At 42.4% G+C, this 18,207-nt stretch overlaps 1 protein-coding gene across 1 annotated transcript; it reads right to left on the bottom strand.

Moving 5' to 3' along the window:
* Window positions 1-1,644: 1,644 nt before the first annotated feature.
* Window positions 1,645-17,306, bottom strand: LOC102520976. The gene is made up of 6 exons (XM_006193654.2): window positions 17,262-17,306; window positions 14,998-15,141; window positions 12,786-12,842; window positions 9,408-9,527; window positions 7,921-8,041; window positions 1,645-1,679 (listed from the first exon to the last, which is right to left on the bottom strand). Exons 1-6 carry the CDS (start codon window positions 17,304-17,306, stop codon window positions 1,645-1,647), a joined length of 522 nt encoding a protein of 173 aa, XP_006193716.2.
* Between the last annotated feature and the right edge of the window lie 901 nt (window positions 17,307-18,207).

The following is an 18,207-nucleotide window of genomic DNA, read 5'->3' as shown; positions in this document are numbered from 1 at the left end:
CAACTGGCAGCGTTTTGCTGAAGGCTTTGCTCTGCGTGGCTCTCCATGCTGCAATTCCCAGGAAGCCTGAAGCTTCCTGCCTCATCTCTCTCCAGTGGCCCAGTGTTGGGGCCTGCAGGCACTGGTGGGATCTTTCTTTTCTCCCTCTTGCAAACTCTGAACTCCAGGGGTGGTCCATGGCCCCTCTACCTGGTCACACAGCCATGCCTTCTCTTAACACTGCCAGCTCTTGCTCTGGCTGTTCTGGAACAGGTTGGAATGTCCCACCCAAGGCTCGAAGCCCGTCAGTGGGGGATGGGGGCTCTCCTGTAGACACCCACAAGCTTTATGGCTGCATTTCCTCTCCCTCACCTCCAGAGAGCAGACACACTCAAGTGCCGCACGCTCGCTGTGGGATGCTGAGTGAGAGGGGACTCTCCCCTCATAAACCCATAACCCTCCAGGGGCCGCGGGGGATGCAGTGCCCGGTATTGTGGGAAAGCACCTGTGTTTGTTTCCAGGGCTGCTGTCACAAAGCATCACAAACTGGGTGACTTAGGACAACAGAAATGTATTGTCTTATTGTTTTGAAAGCCACAAGTCCACAGGCAAGGTTGTGACAGGGTCCTCTCCCTCTGGAACCTGTAGAAGGACCCTTCCTCACCTCTTCCCAGTTCCTGGGGGTTTCCTGCAGTCCTTGGTTTTCCGGAGCTTGCAGTTGCATCACTGCAATCCTCTGTCTTCACAAGATGTTCCCCCCGATGTCTTCACATCGTCCCTGTGTGTCTGCCTCAGTGTCCAAATCTCCCTTTCTTATAAGGACACCAGTCATATTGGAAAAGGCCCCACCCTGATGACCTCATTTTAACTTGATTACTTGGTTACCCCATTTCCAAGTAAGCTCACAGTGTGAGGCACCGGGGACTAGGCCTCTAATGTAGCCTTTTTTAGTGTGTGTGGGGGGAACACAATTCAACCCATGACAGCACCTCTCCGCAAGATCTCAATTGATTTTTGGGGGGTTAGAATGTTGAGTACATCTTCAGACGTGGACTCTGTCACCAATTCTTGAAAAATAGAAAAAATTCCATGTAGCCTCCTGTATCATCATGCTGCAGATACAGTGATAAGAGCTAATAAATGATAAATAATACTTTACTGAGGGATTACTGTAAACTAGGAGCTGTTGTAAAGCCTTGTAATGATGTTTTGTCATTTGATCTTTGCATCTACTGGGCTTGGGACTATTGTTTCTGTTTTGTAGGTGAGAAAATAAAAGCCTGGAGCCATCAGGAGTCTTGCTCTTACTACACCGGCATTACACCTGCTCCCAAGGTTAGACTATTTCCTTCGTTCACATGAAGGAGTCCCTTCACTCAGGCCAACCTCTTCCAACTTGAGTGCAAGTGGACATTCACTATTACATTCCTACACTGCCCCAGCTGGCTGTGTTTATCCGTTGTCAACTCAGACTGGCTCTTAAGAAAGGAAGAGTCAACTTGTGGTCAAATTGCATCCTTTATTGAAGAAGTAGGAAAAAAGAGTAGTGGAAAAGACTTCATTCGAATGCATTTTCCATGAGGCCTCTTGAAAAAAAATTACGGAGTTCGTCACTAATTCACAATTAATCTTGTCTTCACTGGAGTCACACTGGGTCTTTGCAAATTATGAAGAGATAGTAGATTCCGACAGTGAGTAACCTGGGGTGAGTTAAGTGATAGCAAATTACTTGTTATTATTCTCTGAAATAAAAGCCTTGTCCTTAGCCACTGAGTCAAAACAAGGCAAAACAGTAGAAACCAGAAACAAACATGTAAACCTAGAGTGCGACCAGTTGAAACCATAATGAGGAGGTTGTATCTACTCTGTCTTGGAGTGGAGTCAAATGCACATCAGACCCAGGGTCCATCAGGAACCCGAGGTTTCAATGAACCACAACAACCTTATTAAGCTAAACTACTACTCTTTGCAGAATCACTTCAATCTCCAGCTGGACTCTGGTGGGTCCTAAGTTTCCTCCTGGGTCCTCTGCTTCCCGTTCTGGGTCAGAAGGAGAAACATCTGAACAACCAATGGAGCAGAGAGCTATCTGGCTCAGATGACACGATTTTGGGGTGTCACTGCAGAAGACATTCTAATGAGGACAGTGTCATTATTTTCCTGAGTAAAACGCTTGCATTTTTGCTTTTTGTGTTTTAAGTTTTAAGAATATTGTGTTGTCTTAGCACAGACACAAAAAGCCTGAAAATTCACAAACGCTTTGAACAGGTTTATAATCAAGTGAAAAACCGATCCATATTCAAAGCTAAGCACAACAATTGTTGAGCAGTTAGAAATAAAGGAGAAGCAGTTTATGAAACTAATTTTAGTTAAATCTGAGACATTAGTTATCCAGGAACATCGAGTGTGAATACTAATATACAAAACATTAATAAACTTCCTAAGTATCTTTCAAGTTTATCATCTTCTCTTTATCCCCTATTGTTGAAATTTAGGGACTTGCATTTGGCTAACATGTTTCCTGTTGGAGCAACCCCTTAATTATCCCTGTCTCCTGCCTTGTCCTTCTCTAATCCGATCTCTGTTCTTCTGATGAATGACTCCTTCAAAATCACTCTACTGCACACTTATCTGAATTCTTCACGGCAATCCCAGCCCCTCTGCCACTACTCAGTTCAGAGATGGGCTGGCCGAAGGCAACTGGGCCAGTGTGAAGTAGAGAGGATTCCTTTTGGCTTCTGAGAAAGAGAAGCCAGTTTCTCCTGCTGCATCTGAACCAGGAAGTAGGCTGCCCTCACCATCCTATGGCCTTAGGATAAAGATGAAGATTGCAGAGGAAGACGGAAAGAATCTGGGTCACTGATAACATCACTGAGCTATTGAACCAATTGATCCTGAAGTCCCCTACTTGTGGACTTGCTGTTGTAAGAGAGGACATATTTCCTGATTGATTCAGCAGTTTGGTGGGGGGATCTGTAATTTGCTGCAGGAAATAAAATAACCATAAAGTTTGATAAGGAAACTCTTCTGTGTGAAGCCCTTCAATAGCATGCTGGTACTTATAGACTAAATCCCAAACTCTTCAGTAAGGTGGTGTAGCCCTATTTAGAACTGGCGTCACTTTCCATTACTCTCCTCCACGCACAATGGCACAAACATGCCATTCTTCTGGATCCAGACAGAGTTGTAGGCTGTTTTGTTAATATGCAATTCTTTTGGAGGGATTAATTGTCTATTTTTATTTGGAAAGAATTCAGAGATGAGGAGATGAGCTTATCAGCCATTACAGTCTATTTCTTTCCATCAGTATTTACTTATTGTCTTTATCCTTTATTCTATTAAGGTAGTATATTATATTGATTGATTTTTTTTTCAATTTTTAAAAACTGTGCTGAAATACACATAATATATAACACCTTAATTTTAAATGTGAGCTCAGTGGCCTTAAGTATGTACATAATATTGTGGAACCATCACCACCATCCATCCATCTCCACAGTTCTTTTCATTTTGTAAAACTGAAATTCTATGCTTGTTAAACAGTAACTCCACATTACCCCCTCTCCTTGGCTTCTGACAACCATTCCTTTCTGTCTTATGATTTTGATTATTCTAGTATCTCATATAAGTGGAATCACACAGTGTTTGTCTTTTTGTGACTGGCTTATTTCACTTAGCATAATATCTCTAAGATTTATGCATATTGTAGCATATGTCAGAATTTCTTTCCTTTTTAGGGCTGAATAATATTCCGTTGTATGAATAGGCTACATTTTGCTTATCCATTTATCTGTCTATGGAAACTTGGGTTGCCATGTTTTAGTTATTGTAAATAATGCTGCTGCTGTTGAACATGGGTGTACAAATATCTCTTTGAGACCCTGTTTTCATTCTTTTGGGTATATATCCAGAAGTGGAAGTGCTGGATCATATGATAATTCTATTTTTAATTTATTGAGTAAACACCATATTGTTTTCCATAGAGGCCGTACCATTTCACATTCCCAGCAACACTGCACAAGGGTTCCAATTTTTCACATCCTCACCAACACATGTTATCTTCTGTGGCTTTTTAAAAAAATATTAGCCATCTTAATGGGTGTAAGATGGTATCTCACTGAGGTTTTGATTTGCATTTCCTTAACGATTAGTGATGTGCTTATTGGCCATTTGTACATCTTTGGAGAAATGTCTTTTCAGGTCATTTGCCCATTTTTGAATTGGGTTGTTACTGTTGTTGTTGAATTTTTTATGTTGTATTATATTCAGATACATGATCTGCAAGCATTTTTCCTATTGTGTGGGTTGCCTTTTTACTCTGTTGATACTGCCTTTTGATGCACAAAATTTTTAATTTTCATGAAGTCCAATTTGTCTGTTTTTTCTTTTGCTGCATTCTATTTTATTCAAATTATTGAATGTGGGGTATTGAAATTTCCAACTGTTATGTAAAAAATTTTGTGTTTCTCCTGTCAAAGCTGTTAGTTTTTGCTTCATATATTTTGGGACTCTTGTGAGGTGCACACATGCTTGTTAACTGTCATGTGTTCCTGAGGGACTGACCTTTTTATCATTATAAAAATGTCCTTCTTTATCTCTAGCAACACTTTGTCTTAAAATCTATGTTATCTGTCATTTCTATAGCCACTCCACCTCTTTTTTGGTTTCTATATACATTTTCCCATACTTACGTTCAATCTATTTGTGTCTTTGAATTTTTTAAAAATCTCTTTATTATTGTATTTAATTATTACCTTTTTATTATTTTATTTTGGCAGGATGGTGGGGGAGATAATTAGGCTTATTTATTTTTGGAGGAGGTACTGGAGATTGAACCCAGGACCTCGTGCATGCTAAGCATGTGCTCTACCACCTGCGCTATATCCTCCCCCATCTTTGAATTTGAAGTGTGCCTCTTGCATACCACTTTTAATTGGAGCACATAATTAAGAATCCGTTTAGCCAATCTCTGCCTTGTGATTGAAATGTTTAATTTACATACATTTAATGTGGTTACCGATAAGATAGGATTTCTGTCTGCCACTTTGCAGTTCGCTTTCTATATCTTGTTTTTTCTGTTCTTCTATTTGTCTATCACTCCCTTCTTTTATGTTAAATAGATGTTCTCTTTTATACCATTTAAATTATACTTTTATTTCTTTTATTATATTATTTTTGAATTATTTTCTTAGTGGTTTCCTGGAGATTAGAGTTAAAATCTTAATTTATAATAATCCACTTCAGATTATACAAATTTAATTTCAATAGTCTATAAAAATTTGCCCCTCTGTAGCTCTGCTCTCCACCTTTGTGCTATTACTACTATATAAATTACATCTTTATACCTTATAAGTGTAAACAGTTTTATAATTATTGCTTTATGAGTTCTTTCTTAATTGTATAGAAGAAAAGGGTTTGAAACAAAAATACATTCATACTGAAATTTATATTTACCTATGAAGTTATCTTTAATGGGGAATCTCTGTTTCTTCTGATCAATTCTGTTTACTCTCCAGTTTCCTTTCCTTTCCAGTCTGAAGGACCAGCTCTAGAATTTCCTGTTGGATGTGTCTGCTATAGTGACACTTTATCAGTTTCACTTATCTGAGAATGACTTAATTACTGCTTTATTTTCAAAGGATAGCTTTGCAGGATGTATAATTCTCAGTTGACAGTATTTTTCTTTCAGTGCTTTGAAGGGGTCATCTCACTCAGTCTTCTGATCTCCATGATTTCTGATGAGAAATAAGCTGCTAATTTTATTGAAGCTCCCTTTTACTGGATAAATTCCTTGTCTTCTGCTGATTTCAAGATTTTTTTCTTTGTCTTCGTCTTTTGGCGTTTTGTTTACAATGTGTTTAGGTTTGGATCTCTTTTTGTTTATCCCATTTGGAGCTTGTTGAACTCGTGGGTGTATAAAATAATGTTTTTCATCAAATTTTGAGGTTTTCACCCAAGATATTTTCAAAAACTCTTTGTGTTGCATTTTCCCCCCCTTGCTTTTCATTTTGTGACTCTCATTATGCACATTTTGGTATAACTGATTGCGTTTCAAAGGTGTCTGAAGCTGTGTCCATTTTTCTTAACTTGTTTTCATTCTATTTCACTGATTAATTTCAATCTTCAACCTATCTTTAAGTTTGCAGATTATCTCTTCTGTCAGATCAAATATTCTGTTGAGTTCCTTGAGTGAATTTTTCGTTTTAGTTATTTGTTTTCTGCTTTAGAAGTCCTATTTGGTTCTTTTGAATAGTTTCTCTCTTCATTGACATCTTTATCATGAGACGTTGCTCTTATATGTTCCTTTAGTTTTTTTAGACATGGTTTCTTTAATTCTCAGAGCATACTTATAATAGCTGATTTAAAGTTTATTTTTTCTCTAGTAAATGTAACAGCTAGGCTTCTTCAGATCCAGTTCCTTTCGATTACTTTTTCCCCTTGTGTTTAGGCTATTCTTTTCTGTTTCTCTGTATGTCTCATAACGTCTTTTGCTAAAAAGTGGGTATTAAAATAATATAATGTGTTACTGTTGGAAATCAGATCCTCCCAGCGGTTTGTTGTGTTGTTGTTTTTGTTATTCTGTTTAGCGACTTGCCTGGACTAATTGTGTAAAGTTTCATCTTTGTCACGTGTAGGCACTGATGTCTCTGCTCTGTTAGCTTAGTGGTCATTGAACGATTGGACAAAGACTTCCTTAACTGCCTTCCACCAATATGTTTCTCAGTCTTTGCTGAGAGGCTGTCTGCGTGTGTGTGTTGGGGTGAGTCGTTAAAGCTCCGGGAGACAGTCTGCAACTCTGCCTTAGCCATAGCTTCCGGCTTGCGGATAGACCTCAGGTCAGCCAGAGGTGGGAGACAGGTCACGCTCAGGCTTCTCCTGGGCATCCATACATCCTTGCTCATGCACATGGCCTTTATTATTTCCAGGTATTGTCATAATTTCAAAGTCCCCTGTGGACATTGTATTCCCCAGTCTTCTAAGTTTTTTTGCGTCAGCTTCTTGTTTTCCCCAGCTGTCATCCTTGGTTTAGGCAAACATGATGTTAAGTGCCACTGATTGTTCTGGAAAACATCCCAGGGAAAAAAGCTGTTCACAGCGATTGAGCTTTGAATGAGGTCAACTTAAGAAGAGCCTTGCCAGTGGGGATATCCAGGGAGCTGCCGAGAAGTCAGAAACAGTTCTCTGGGGGTGGGGCTTTGGGGCACTGCAATCCTGTTTCCCCTCATATGGTAGCTGTTAGGCAGGTGTTTTTCCCAAGTACTGTGGTTGCACAGTTGTTTCATTTAAAGGCTGCTGTGGAGGTGGGGCAAGGAGGATGGGAATAGGGCAAATGACACCACCGCAAAGCTCACTGTTTTTACCAAGATTCAGCCATTTTTCTTGAATAAGTGCTCCTTGAATTGTTGCAATTTTCTGTGATTTCCAGCGTTCTGAAAATATAGATATAACACCTTTTGCCAATGTTCTCATTTATTTTACAGAGGAAAGGATTTTTAGAGATCTTTATTCTTTGATTCCAGAAGTAATCTTTTTGATGTCCTCTAAAATCTTTACCTTCTGAAGGCATTTGAAGACCTCAAACTTTGGAAACTAACATTTCATAGCTAAATCTGAATCTCAGAGTCTGTAGCATTTGGTGTTCCTGTATTTGGTATGACCTGTGAAACCTCTTCAGCTGAAGTCGCCTCTGTTAATCTCCTGGGAGATGCAAGTCTGAAAGACAGAATTCTCCCACATAACTTTGCTTAAGACAAGTTGTTTGACTTCGGTTTTACCCAGCATCAAGCAAGGGACATTCTGGCATAGTTTCAGCAGCCCCCCGACCTCAGTTTAGAAGCAAACTTCTGTTTCTCAATTCTAGCTAAACCTGAGTCCCTCAGAGACCGTTCTTAACAGAAGCTGTTTTATCTTGATCTGTCAGCCAGAAACAAAATGACTTACTCTCTTCACCGGTTTCTGGATGATGCAGTGCTCTCACAATCCAGACGATGGTTATGCTTGTAACGAGCAGTTCGGAGATGGTGCTGAAGAGTAAATACTGTAAAAGCATGCTACCAGCTAACTGAATCCAAAAGAAAAGAAATATTCCTCATATTAATGAACCATTTAAAAACAATACAACACTTAGAAAACAGAGTGAATATCATGCATCTTATCAGCCTCACACAACTATGATTCCTTTCAGGGTATTTTTCATAACAACAAAGTATGTTTTAAATTTCTTGAGTGCTTTATAGGTACCGAGCATTAGGTTAAGCACTCTACTTCCAGCAACAACCCTACACATTGGATACTTTTATTTCTACTTTACACAGGAAGAGTGGACCGAAAAGTAGAGAGAGAAGCTATAGTACCAGATACTCTCCTGGGTGCCCATCTCTTTCTGTCTTTATACTCCCTCTGTTGGTGAGAATGACCATGTGATCTGTGATTTGTGCTTTTCCAACAGTGCACGTATAATCTGCACGTTCTGTTTTCTTTTGACTTAAACAGCATGGGCATTATTACCTGCCTTGGGTGGAACCACTCTCCCTCTCCACATTTCTACCGCGACCCAATGTAGGAGCTTCTGCTCTCTTAGAACCAGGTAGGGATGGCTTCTGGTGCTTTTCCAAGCTCTTCACTTACAGTTCCCCATGCGAGAAGCAGGGGCTTATCTAACTGGTGATGTTGAGAGAAGGAACCTAACTCCTTCTGCGTTCTCTTTTTTGTCAGAGTGATTGGTGCTTATGGCCTCACGTTCTTCTCCTCCACATCTGGTGATTGTCTCGGCCCAGCTCAGGGAGGCCTGTGGTCCATCTGTAACTAGGGGGATGAGTTTAATTCATGAAGGGAGGTATCAGTATGTCAGTAAGCTCACTTGGCCAAAGATTTAAAACTCCTTCTCCTGTATACAGGAGACTCTGTGTAGCAGTCACCTGCAACAACCACCAACAGAGCTGATAGTTTTATCTGCATCTGCTTGATTCTTGTGTCTTAGCTCCATTGGTTCAGACCGTGAGAGAAGTGTGAACGGCCATTTGGGTTCCTAGGGCTGCTGTAATAAAATGTCACAGCTAGGTGGCTTAACACAACTGTCTCCCAGTCCTGGAGGGCAAAAGTCCAAAAGAAATGTATCAGCAGGACCACGATCCTTCCAAAGCCCCCAGGGGAGGGTTCTTCCTCCCCCTTCCAGCTCTGATAGCCCCAGGTGCACCTCTTTCTCCGAGGTTCCTAGCGTTTCCAAATTTCAGAAGAAAACTGATTTTTTAAATACTTCCACGACAAACATCTTGAGGAAATACAGTTTGTTTTTGTATTTCTCCTGAGATGTTTGACAACTTTGGCTGCCTTTTCTATGCCTCACTCACTGCAATATACATCATTCACCATAGTTTTTTTCTTTTAATTTAAAATTTTGATCCGTTATTATCAAATGTGGTACTTACATGTGACCAAACATATTCATTCTTTTCGGAACTGAAAGAGAAACACGCAATGCATAACATGATTGTACCAAGTGCAGATAAGCAGGCGCTAAAGATGTTCATAACACTGGCAGAGATAAGCTGTAACAGACACACAGAGAAAACTGGTCAGGGGCCGCACAAACAGGTTTCGATGAAGCAATCAGCGTGTAGTACTGGCCGGGACATTCAAGTGGAACATTTTAACCTGATTTTCTGGACTCTTATTGCAATTGATATCATGAGTCTGCCTTCCATTTGTCTGGAACCTAATCAGGATAAAAATTCTTTTTTTCAGCCAAGGTATTTATTTAGTCATGCAAAAAATAATTATACAGTGCCTACAACACGCTAAACATTGTGCTAAGAACAAACTCAGACTTCAACTCAAAAATCTTACAATCGAATGGGGGAGATAAAATGACAAACACTTAGTTTCATTTAATAAAATTCGATAAATGTCATGATATGGGTGAGCTTCCAGTCTAGGATTTGTCAGTGTCATTCATCCTTAGTAATGTCACTTTGTGACTTAAAACCTTTCCAGGGTCCCAACTTCCCTCAGGAGAGCATCCAGACTCTTTTGAATGGCACTGAAGGGCTTGCATGAGCTGAGAAGAGAGGCGATATCCCTTTGCAAAGGGGCAGCATGCATTTTGTATGTATGTGTGAGGATAGTTACATTTTAAAGAGGCTTTTTTTTTTTTTTTTAAATAATGAGAAGAGGGCTGTGATTTGATGCCAGTTAACCAAAGGAAAAGCCATAATGGGACATGCGAACTTTTGATTGTCCAGCAGGCAGCCCCCTTCCTGTTTTGAGGGTTCTCCTCATTGGTTTAGTCTTTATGAAGGAAGTTTATCAAACTTCTGTGAAAGTCAGAAGAGGGAGGTCCTCCCTCTCTTCAGTCTAAGAGCCAGGGCTGGGCCATGGCCCGTGTAATTCTCCTCCTAAGGATTGTAAATCTTGAGCAAGTGACTTAAAGATGAATGAAAGCCTGGAATTCATTCCTACAAGTGGCAGCTGTGATGTTACATAGGGGATAGTGGGAGGCTTGGGTGCTGGATGGGAACAACTTGGCCGGATATTCTTTGCTAAAACACAGCTATTGTGCGTCTATGCTTTCTGGAACTTCTTCAGATCCACTTCTTTTCTTTTTAAAAATTTTTTTAGGGATAATTAGGCTTTATTTATTTTTGATGGAGGTACTGGGGATTGAACCTCAGGCCTCATGCATGCTGGGCACTCACGCTACCACTGAGCCATACCCTCTCCTCCATTTATTTTCTAAGCCTGGTCCTTCACCTCCTGTGGATGCTATGAGCCTTGCATCATCCCGATATTTCCCTGATATAGCCAGGTTCAGTTCACAGTGGTGGACAAAATTGAGAAAGTGTATTATGGAAAAGAGAAGAGTGTATGCACCATTTCAGAAGCGTGGGAAAGCTCCAGGAAGACACCTGGCATTTGATGTGGCTGAAATGTGGAGCACTGAAGGGGAGTTGGATAAAGTATGACCAGAGAAGTGGGCAGGGGATAGATTATGAAGAATCTAGTTTGCTGTGCCAAGGAGTCTCAGTTTTATCTTTAGGGGGACGTAGAACGATGTTACTAGGAGTATCAGCTAGAAAGATTTTTCCTTAGCAAAAATCCAGGTTGTGGCACGCTCCAGAAAATGCACACTGATACTGCCTCCACATGCTTACCCTATGTCCATTTATGAGGTCAGAGAGGCTTATGAACCAGGATCACCTACAGAAAGATATTTATGTTCCAAAAAATCCTAATCAAGCATTTGAATTTAATATACAACATGATTACTTTTGAAGGGTTCTGCTTCTAGCGTGAGAGGGTGAGGAACTTTACGGACCAACAACCTAACAGAACTTGTGAACGTTACTCAAAATAAACCCAATGATTTAAAATCTCTGGAAATAGTCCTCAGGGCATGCAGTACGTGAAGAAGCATTTATTTAAGGAAATCTACTAAAACTCAGTAAAAAGTGTCTCTGTGGTGTCTGAACCGAGATCCGCACCCTCTTGACCTCCTCTCAGCTCAGCAAGACCACTCTAGTTTGGTGCGGCCGAGAATGCAGGGCCCCCATTCCCCTCAAGTCCCAGGCTGAGTTTTGTCCAGTGCTGTCCTCCGTGGAGGGGCAGGTAATCTAATTAGCATTGCTGACTCTGCTCCCAGCTCCCTGTTGCTGAGGCAAAAGAGGGGGGCTCTCTTCTTCTGCCCAGTCCCCACTCAAGGGATGGAGGCTGTATCTTGGGTGTGAGAGTACCAGGCCCTGATCACCCCTGCCCTGGCTTACGGGGTAGGGGTTTCACAACATGAGAGGCAAACAGAAGAGACCTGGGGCTGCTGTCCTTCTTCACCAAGCCCGTAGCTCTTAAAGTGGAGGTGTCACTCGGGGAGAAGCACCTCATTGTCCTTGTCCCCCAGCACATCCTAGCACCAGAGCCTTGGCTCAGAGATTTTGTCCAGGGGACAAGAAGGCCATAGAATAGAGGGCTTCAGTCTCCCCCAGAAGAGTGACCTTCATTTACAACAGAGTATGGAGAAGTCTAGACGTAAGGGTACTCTCAAGAATAGGAGTTGTGACGAAAGGCAATTGGGAGGGACTGATAGATTGAGATGAGGCACAGGCTTAATTGTAGGCCAGCTCACTTGCCAGAGGGATGGGGAAAGAAACAGGAAGAGCGGTACTGGTTTCAGAAAGAAATCGCACATACTGATTTGGGGAGCAATTCCTTTAAAAGAGCCCACATTTGATTGGATTAGCCCATGACTCAAGCATTGTTGAAAACAATAGAGCAATCAGCAGGAAGCTAGCGGACCTTAATGGCAAGTTACAGACAGGAAAAAGGACAGTCAAAGAGAGCCCTTCTAAAATAAATGCCATCCAGGGATGACTGCAGGTACACCCAGAGCTGCACCGCCTTTCAAGGAGCAACTTCAAACTCAGGGGGAGAAACAGATTTCACTAAAATATTTCTGTAAGTCTTTAAAACAACCACCACCACAACAAACAAGCAGGTAACTGTTACAAGTGCTTGGGTGGGAGGCTGGTACCCGACAGGCTGGAAATGACGCATCCCATCAAAACCCTCCCATCTGACACCTTACAAAACCCATTCCTCACTCTTCGCCTTCCCCAACACCCATACGCAAAAAGATGCACTAGTGTGCACCCTTGTAAAAAGTAAGAGGTTTTTTTTTTTTTTTTTTTTTTTAACTCAAACATTTGGAAGAATATTTCCCCTTCCTCAGAGAAGTTGGCTCAGAAGCAATAACTTCTTCTCAGTTTGTGCCAGGCAATCTTTTTATCTTTGGCGTTGCTCCCAGCGTTCCGGCATACCTTGTACCGTATTGGCTTCTTCTCCGCGCTCACGCTCATGGATCCTGAGGTGAGGAACTGGGGGTAGAAGCAGGCATTTGTAAGCACCCGTTCGCATTGATGGGCCCCCTAAACGCATACTTTTCATAGTGCCTGTGGCTTTCTTGAGATCTAACGTACCCCTGAATTCTCTGAAGAAAGCGGTTTTCCCTGTGTATGTCAGTTCTGTGCTGACCATTAGTAGGCTCGCTAAGAAATGGATTCTCTATTTCTCTGTCACAGAGATGAAAAGACCTTCTAAAGTCTCTGGCACTGATGAAACCTTTGGATGGGTGATGGAGCTTAGGGATCTCACAAAGGTTTTATGAGAAACGAGCAGTAGTTGCTTCACTTGTTTTGGCTGTCGCTTATTAAGCTCATGACATAGATGGTTAGACAGTACTCTCTTGTGGCCAGTGGGGTGGCTGTCATTTGCAAGAACATTTCCCCCACCCTGCTGTAGAAAAAAAGATTCCATCAACGGAAAATAGTTTCAGAAAACCTTTGACCTGAAGCTTTGCAGCTTTTTTCTTATCGCTGGTTCGCTCTGTAAAAGTTACCTATACTTGCTAAGTCCTGGTTTCCTCACTGGTAAAATGGGGACCAGTGATAGCTGTCTCATGGGGTGGTTGTGGCGGTTACAGAAAACGGACCTGAAACGTTTTTGGAAGATGCCTGATACACAAAGATATGAAATCGGACAGTTACCATTTGTGGCTAATTCCTGCCCTAAGCATCTCTTCTAACTCGTGGACTTAGGATCCTTTTTAGATGCCTTGTATTGCGTGACTCACCGTGTTACTTCAGTTTAAAGCATTTCTCTTTGTGACATCTGGCCCCTTCCAGAAGGTTCTCTGTGTCCATAAGTGCTCTCCACGTGAGGACCGGCACTAAAGGAGGGCCTCTGAGGCAATGTCTCTCATCCAGAGAGCGCACTGCTGGCCGGACCCTCCCCAAGGTGCGGTTACTGTAGTAGCACATTTCAGAGCCCTTTCCACAAGGCACAGGGACTGGGTTACAGTCAAATCTTCTCTCCTGAAGCCCAGTTTTTGGTTGAGGAGAGCAAAAGGGTCGGTAAGAGGTGAATAAAACCCTTCCTCCTCTGAAGAGAAATGTGGCCTTGGGTCAACTTTCTAGCTCCATTCAGGTTGGAAACTTGATTACATCCGGAATGTCAGTTGTGTTACTAGGCCACATCATGAATGAATAAAATGACCCCAGATTGATAAATGGCTTCTGGATTGGTTGTAACTATGAGCCAAAAATAACTTGTGGGAAGCCATGACTTCAGGCTGCCCTGAGTGTAGTGGCTGGTAATTAATTGGTCGTGTCTCTGGTGGGGACCTTGGCAACTATGCCTATGGAACTATTACAGTATCCTTCCTTACTCAAACCCCCTCAAACCCCTGCCGTGTCTCTTCTTTTCTCTTTCCTTGCAACCTCTCTAAAAAATAAAATCACTGCCTTGGATTTCCGGTCAAGATGGCGGAGTAGTAGGCCCATGAGCTCTCCTCTCCTGGCAACTACAACAAAACCACAACCGAATGCTAAACAGCCATCGAGAAAAAAGACTGGAGCCTAGCAAAAAAGATTGGCTTCACCTGGAAACATGGAGAGGGAACCACAGTAGGAAGGAGAATAAATCTTAAAAGTTCTCATCACAAGAAAAAATATTCTGTAACTACGCATGGTGACAGATGCTAACTGGACCTGTGGTGATCATTCTGCAATGTACAAATATTGAATCATTATGTTTTGCAGTTGAAACCAATGTCAATTATATCTGAATTTTTTTTTAGTAATATAGTAATTTATCTCCATAAAAAAAAATCACTACTGTAGCCCCAGCCATTAAGCTCAGGCCTTTGGATTCTCGGTCTGCCTCATAACTCCAAATAGCCACTCTATTATTCTTCAAGCGTACCCCTTCAAGATCTTTTATGCATGCATGTCCCTTGTCTTAAAGAATTTATCAAACATGGAACAAACAGCAAAAGGCTTTTCCTGAGTGTACACGCCCCACCCCGGCCCCCATCCCACCCTCCACTTTATTAAGGCTGTTTCCAAAGGAAAATGAGCTCCTTAGAGTCAGAGATTGGGTCTTCAGTCCATTGCTTGATCTCATGAGGAATTCACTTGATACATTAGAAAAAGAAGTGAACTGAAGTAAAAAAAAATACCATGGTTTACTCACAAATGGTGCTGTGCTCAGTGAATACACTACTATGACTAACACAGGGACAACACCGGCATTTTGTGTCTTTTCCTCTCTGACAAACAGACGATCACAGAGAACCCCCAGTGCGCAGTGAATCAGGGAGAGAAGTATTTGCACAGCCTGTGAGAAGAGAAAGCCATCATCAGTACTCAAGTCGCACACAGACAAACACAATCTGAGTGACCGAAAGGCCATGGGGCTGTCCAGCTTGCCCTGCTATGTCTGAAGCAGTGACGAAAGGATCATGCGGCAGGGAGGAAACAAGAGAAGAGGTGGCTGCGATGGGATGGTGGGGTCTCCACATTTACTTAGACAAGGGGTTTTTGTTTTTGTTTCATAGTAAGCTTCAGAGAGAATTGATACTCAATTTTCTAGTTGGTTCTATTTAAGTGAAAAGCAGAGGCCTATTTGCTTGGTTCGGGACATGCAGCCAAGGGAGAGCCGCTGGCTTTGGGGATGTCTCAGGCTCTGCCTTGGCACCCCTCTCCTTCCTGAGGCTGGCTCCATGAGGCCACCTCCAGCCGGTGGGTCAGTTTGTGCTCGCCACCACCAGCCTGCACTTGGGTGCTTTTGGACCCATTTTCCTTCTCTCATCCTCTCTTGTCTTGGACTTGGACTTGTGCTTCCCTTTGATCCACCTGCTCCCACACTCTCTGCTGACTTTTGTCCCTACAGGCTGGACCAGAGCCCTAGGCTTTGTTTGGAAAAGCCATGAAGGAATGCTCTCTGAGGACCCCTGGTTCTCTATCGTCTTCATGTGAAGTGCTCTCAGGGGCCCTGTTTGGAGCAGGGCTTATTCTCCAGCTGACGAAGAGCCACACACATGTGAGTGACAAGTGACAAGGGAGCCTGTGGCCACTGAAGCAGGTGGGGAAGTTCAGTCTTTTGTCCTAGTTGGGCCTCCAGCTGATTGAATGAGCCCCACCCACATTACGGAAGGCAACCTGCCTTACTCAGAGTTCACTGATTTAACTGTTAATCTCTTCCCAAAAAACACCCTCACAGATACACCCAGAATAATGTGACCAAATATCTGGGCACCCTGTGGGCCAGGTAAGTTGACACATTGCATTAGCTATTACAGAAACTGAAGACGTGGTTATGGGGTGATGACACTCCTCTCCCTTAAATTTTACCTTGACCTTGAGACAACACACTACCATGCATTTATTGGTGACTTCTGCCTCCATCTGGCACATGGCAGAGGGCAGTTCGTGATGGGATCAGATGGACTTGCCCACAAATGCCACGCTCTTCAGTTTCAGCTTCTTTCTGGGCCACGAATCCACTGACTTATCTGAGTTCAGTGAATGACCCAGAAGAGTTTAGGAGGAGGACCTAATAGAAGATCCTAAACCCTCATCCTCTCTTAAGGTGGTGGATTTAGTGGTAGGTCAGGGGGTGACCAGTGACAGGCCTATGCCTTCTCACACACTGACCTCAACACCCTCCAGGCCAGATTAGGAGATAAGGAACCAGCAATCCAGACCTCAGGCACCATGGTAGTGGGTGGTGGGGTAGAGAAACCACCAGCCCCCGACTCTGCTCCCTAGGAACTTTGCTGCATCAAGGTGTGCCCTGCATCCTGGAAGTGGTCCGGGTGGCTCCCAACCAGCTGAAGATAATCATGGACTTGAGATGCTGGGGATTTTCCTAGTACAGACTTTAATCTTGCTGGCTCAGATCCAAATGTGCTTCAAGCCCCCACAAATATTGGTGGATAATACAAAAGGGTATAGCATTCTAAGTTTGAGGAGACGTGAGAGGGAGGACACAGAGGCAGGATATGACCTCCTTGAGCTGAATATATGGGGAACGTGTTGAGAGCACAATGTTGTCAAATGGCCACAGGCCACACAGCCCCCTTGTCTGTAGCCCCTTCTGGTTTGGGGCTTCTCACTGGGCGACCTCATTTATGACCTATAAGCTTGTTTCAAACTGTTTACAAAGAAGGCAGATCTCACTGCTTAGGAGATCTGTGAGCAATCTCAGAGCGTATCTGCTGGAACCCTGGGTCCCTGGGTAGATTGTGATGATGTTGAACTATTCAGAAATGGTTTGTGGATCCATAATTTGTGTCCAAAATAGCCCTGGCATGATTGACACCATCTCAGAAGACTTTCACCCAACTTCCCTTCCTTAGGGGAGTTCATTGTACGCGTGGTCAGGGTCTTTTCCCCTTTATGTTAGGAAGATGCAACACTTGTCATTTCTTAACCCAAGCAGCACTTAGCTCTTACCCCTAATGCTCTGGTCTCCAGTCTTAAAGAATATCTTCTTGCCATTTTAATTAAGATATGGTATAGAAATTATAGAGAATAAATGGACTCCTTTTCTGTAGAGAAATATAGAGAAAAAATACTAATTATTTTTGAGATAAGGCACTTAATGATGCAGCCTCTGGCTTTCTGCTCCTTTCTTTGTGGGAAGCTTTTGGCATCAACCCACTGATGTTACGGCTACAACATAGCTAGTAACTTCTGGTCAAAAACTAAGAGCCACTTCTCAGATTTTATGCTTCCATCAAAGTCTCTAAATGAGACTGAGTAAATATCTTTTGATGTAGGTGCCCCACTCCCATTATTTTCCACTTTTCTAGGAATTACTTGCTTCCCTAAATGCCTAGGGTCACCCAGGTTTGTGTTCCTGGTTGCCACGTTTGGTCTTCACAAGAGTATCTCTCAATCTAGCCATGGTTGACTGGACAAGGTGTGGACATGTGACTTTAACTGAGCCAATCATACTTCCCTTCCCAGGAAATCGTACAGGCTTGCCTTGGAGATACTGCAGGTTCTTTATAAACCACTGTGGTAAAGTGATTGCAATAAAGCAAGCCTCATGATTTTTTTGGTTTCCCAGTGCATTTAAAAAGTTATGTTTATGCTATACCACAGTCTATTGTGTACAATAGTATTGTCTAAAAAATGTGCACACTTTAATTAAAAAGTACTTTATGTCTAAAAAGGGTCTAACCATCATCTAAGACTCCAGCAAGTCATAATCATTTTGCAATAGTAACATCAAGGATCGCTGATCACATATCACTATAACAAATATAGTACTAATGAAAACATTTGAAATATTGTGAGAATCACCAAAATGTGGCACAGAGGCATGAAGTGACCAACTGCTGTTGGACAAACAGCACCAACAGACTTGTTCTGTGCAGGGTTGCCACAAACCTGC

The sequence above is a fragment of the Camelus ferus genome, chromosome 10 (genome assembly GCF_009834535.1).
Source record: "Camelus ferus isolate YT-003-E chromosome 10, BCGSAC_Cfer_1.0, whole genome shotgun sequence".
Lineage (NCBI taxonomy): Eukaryota > Metazoa > Chordata > Mammalia > Artiodactyla > Camelidae > Camelus > Camelus ferus.
The sequence above is the reverse complement of the archived record's forward strand: the minus strand, read 5'-3'. Positions and strand labels throughout refer to the sequence as shown.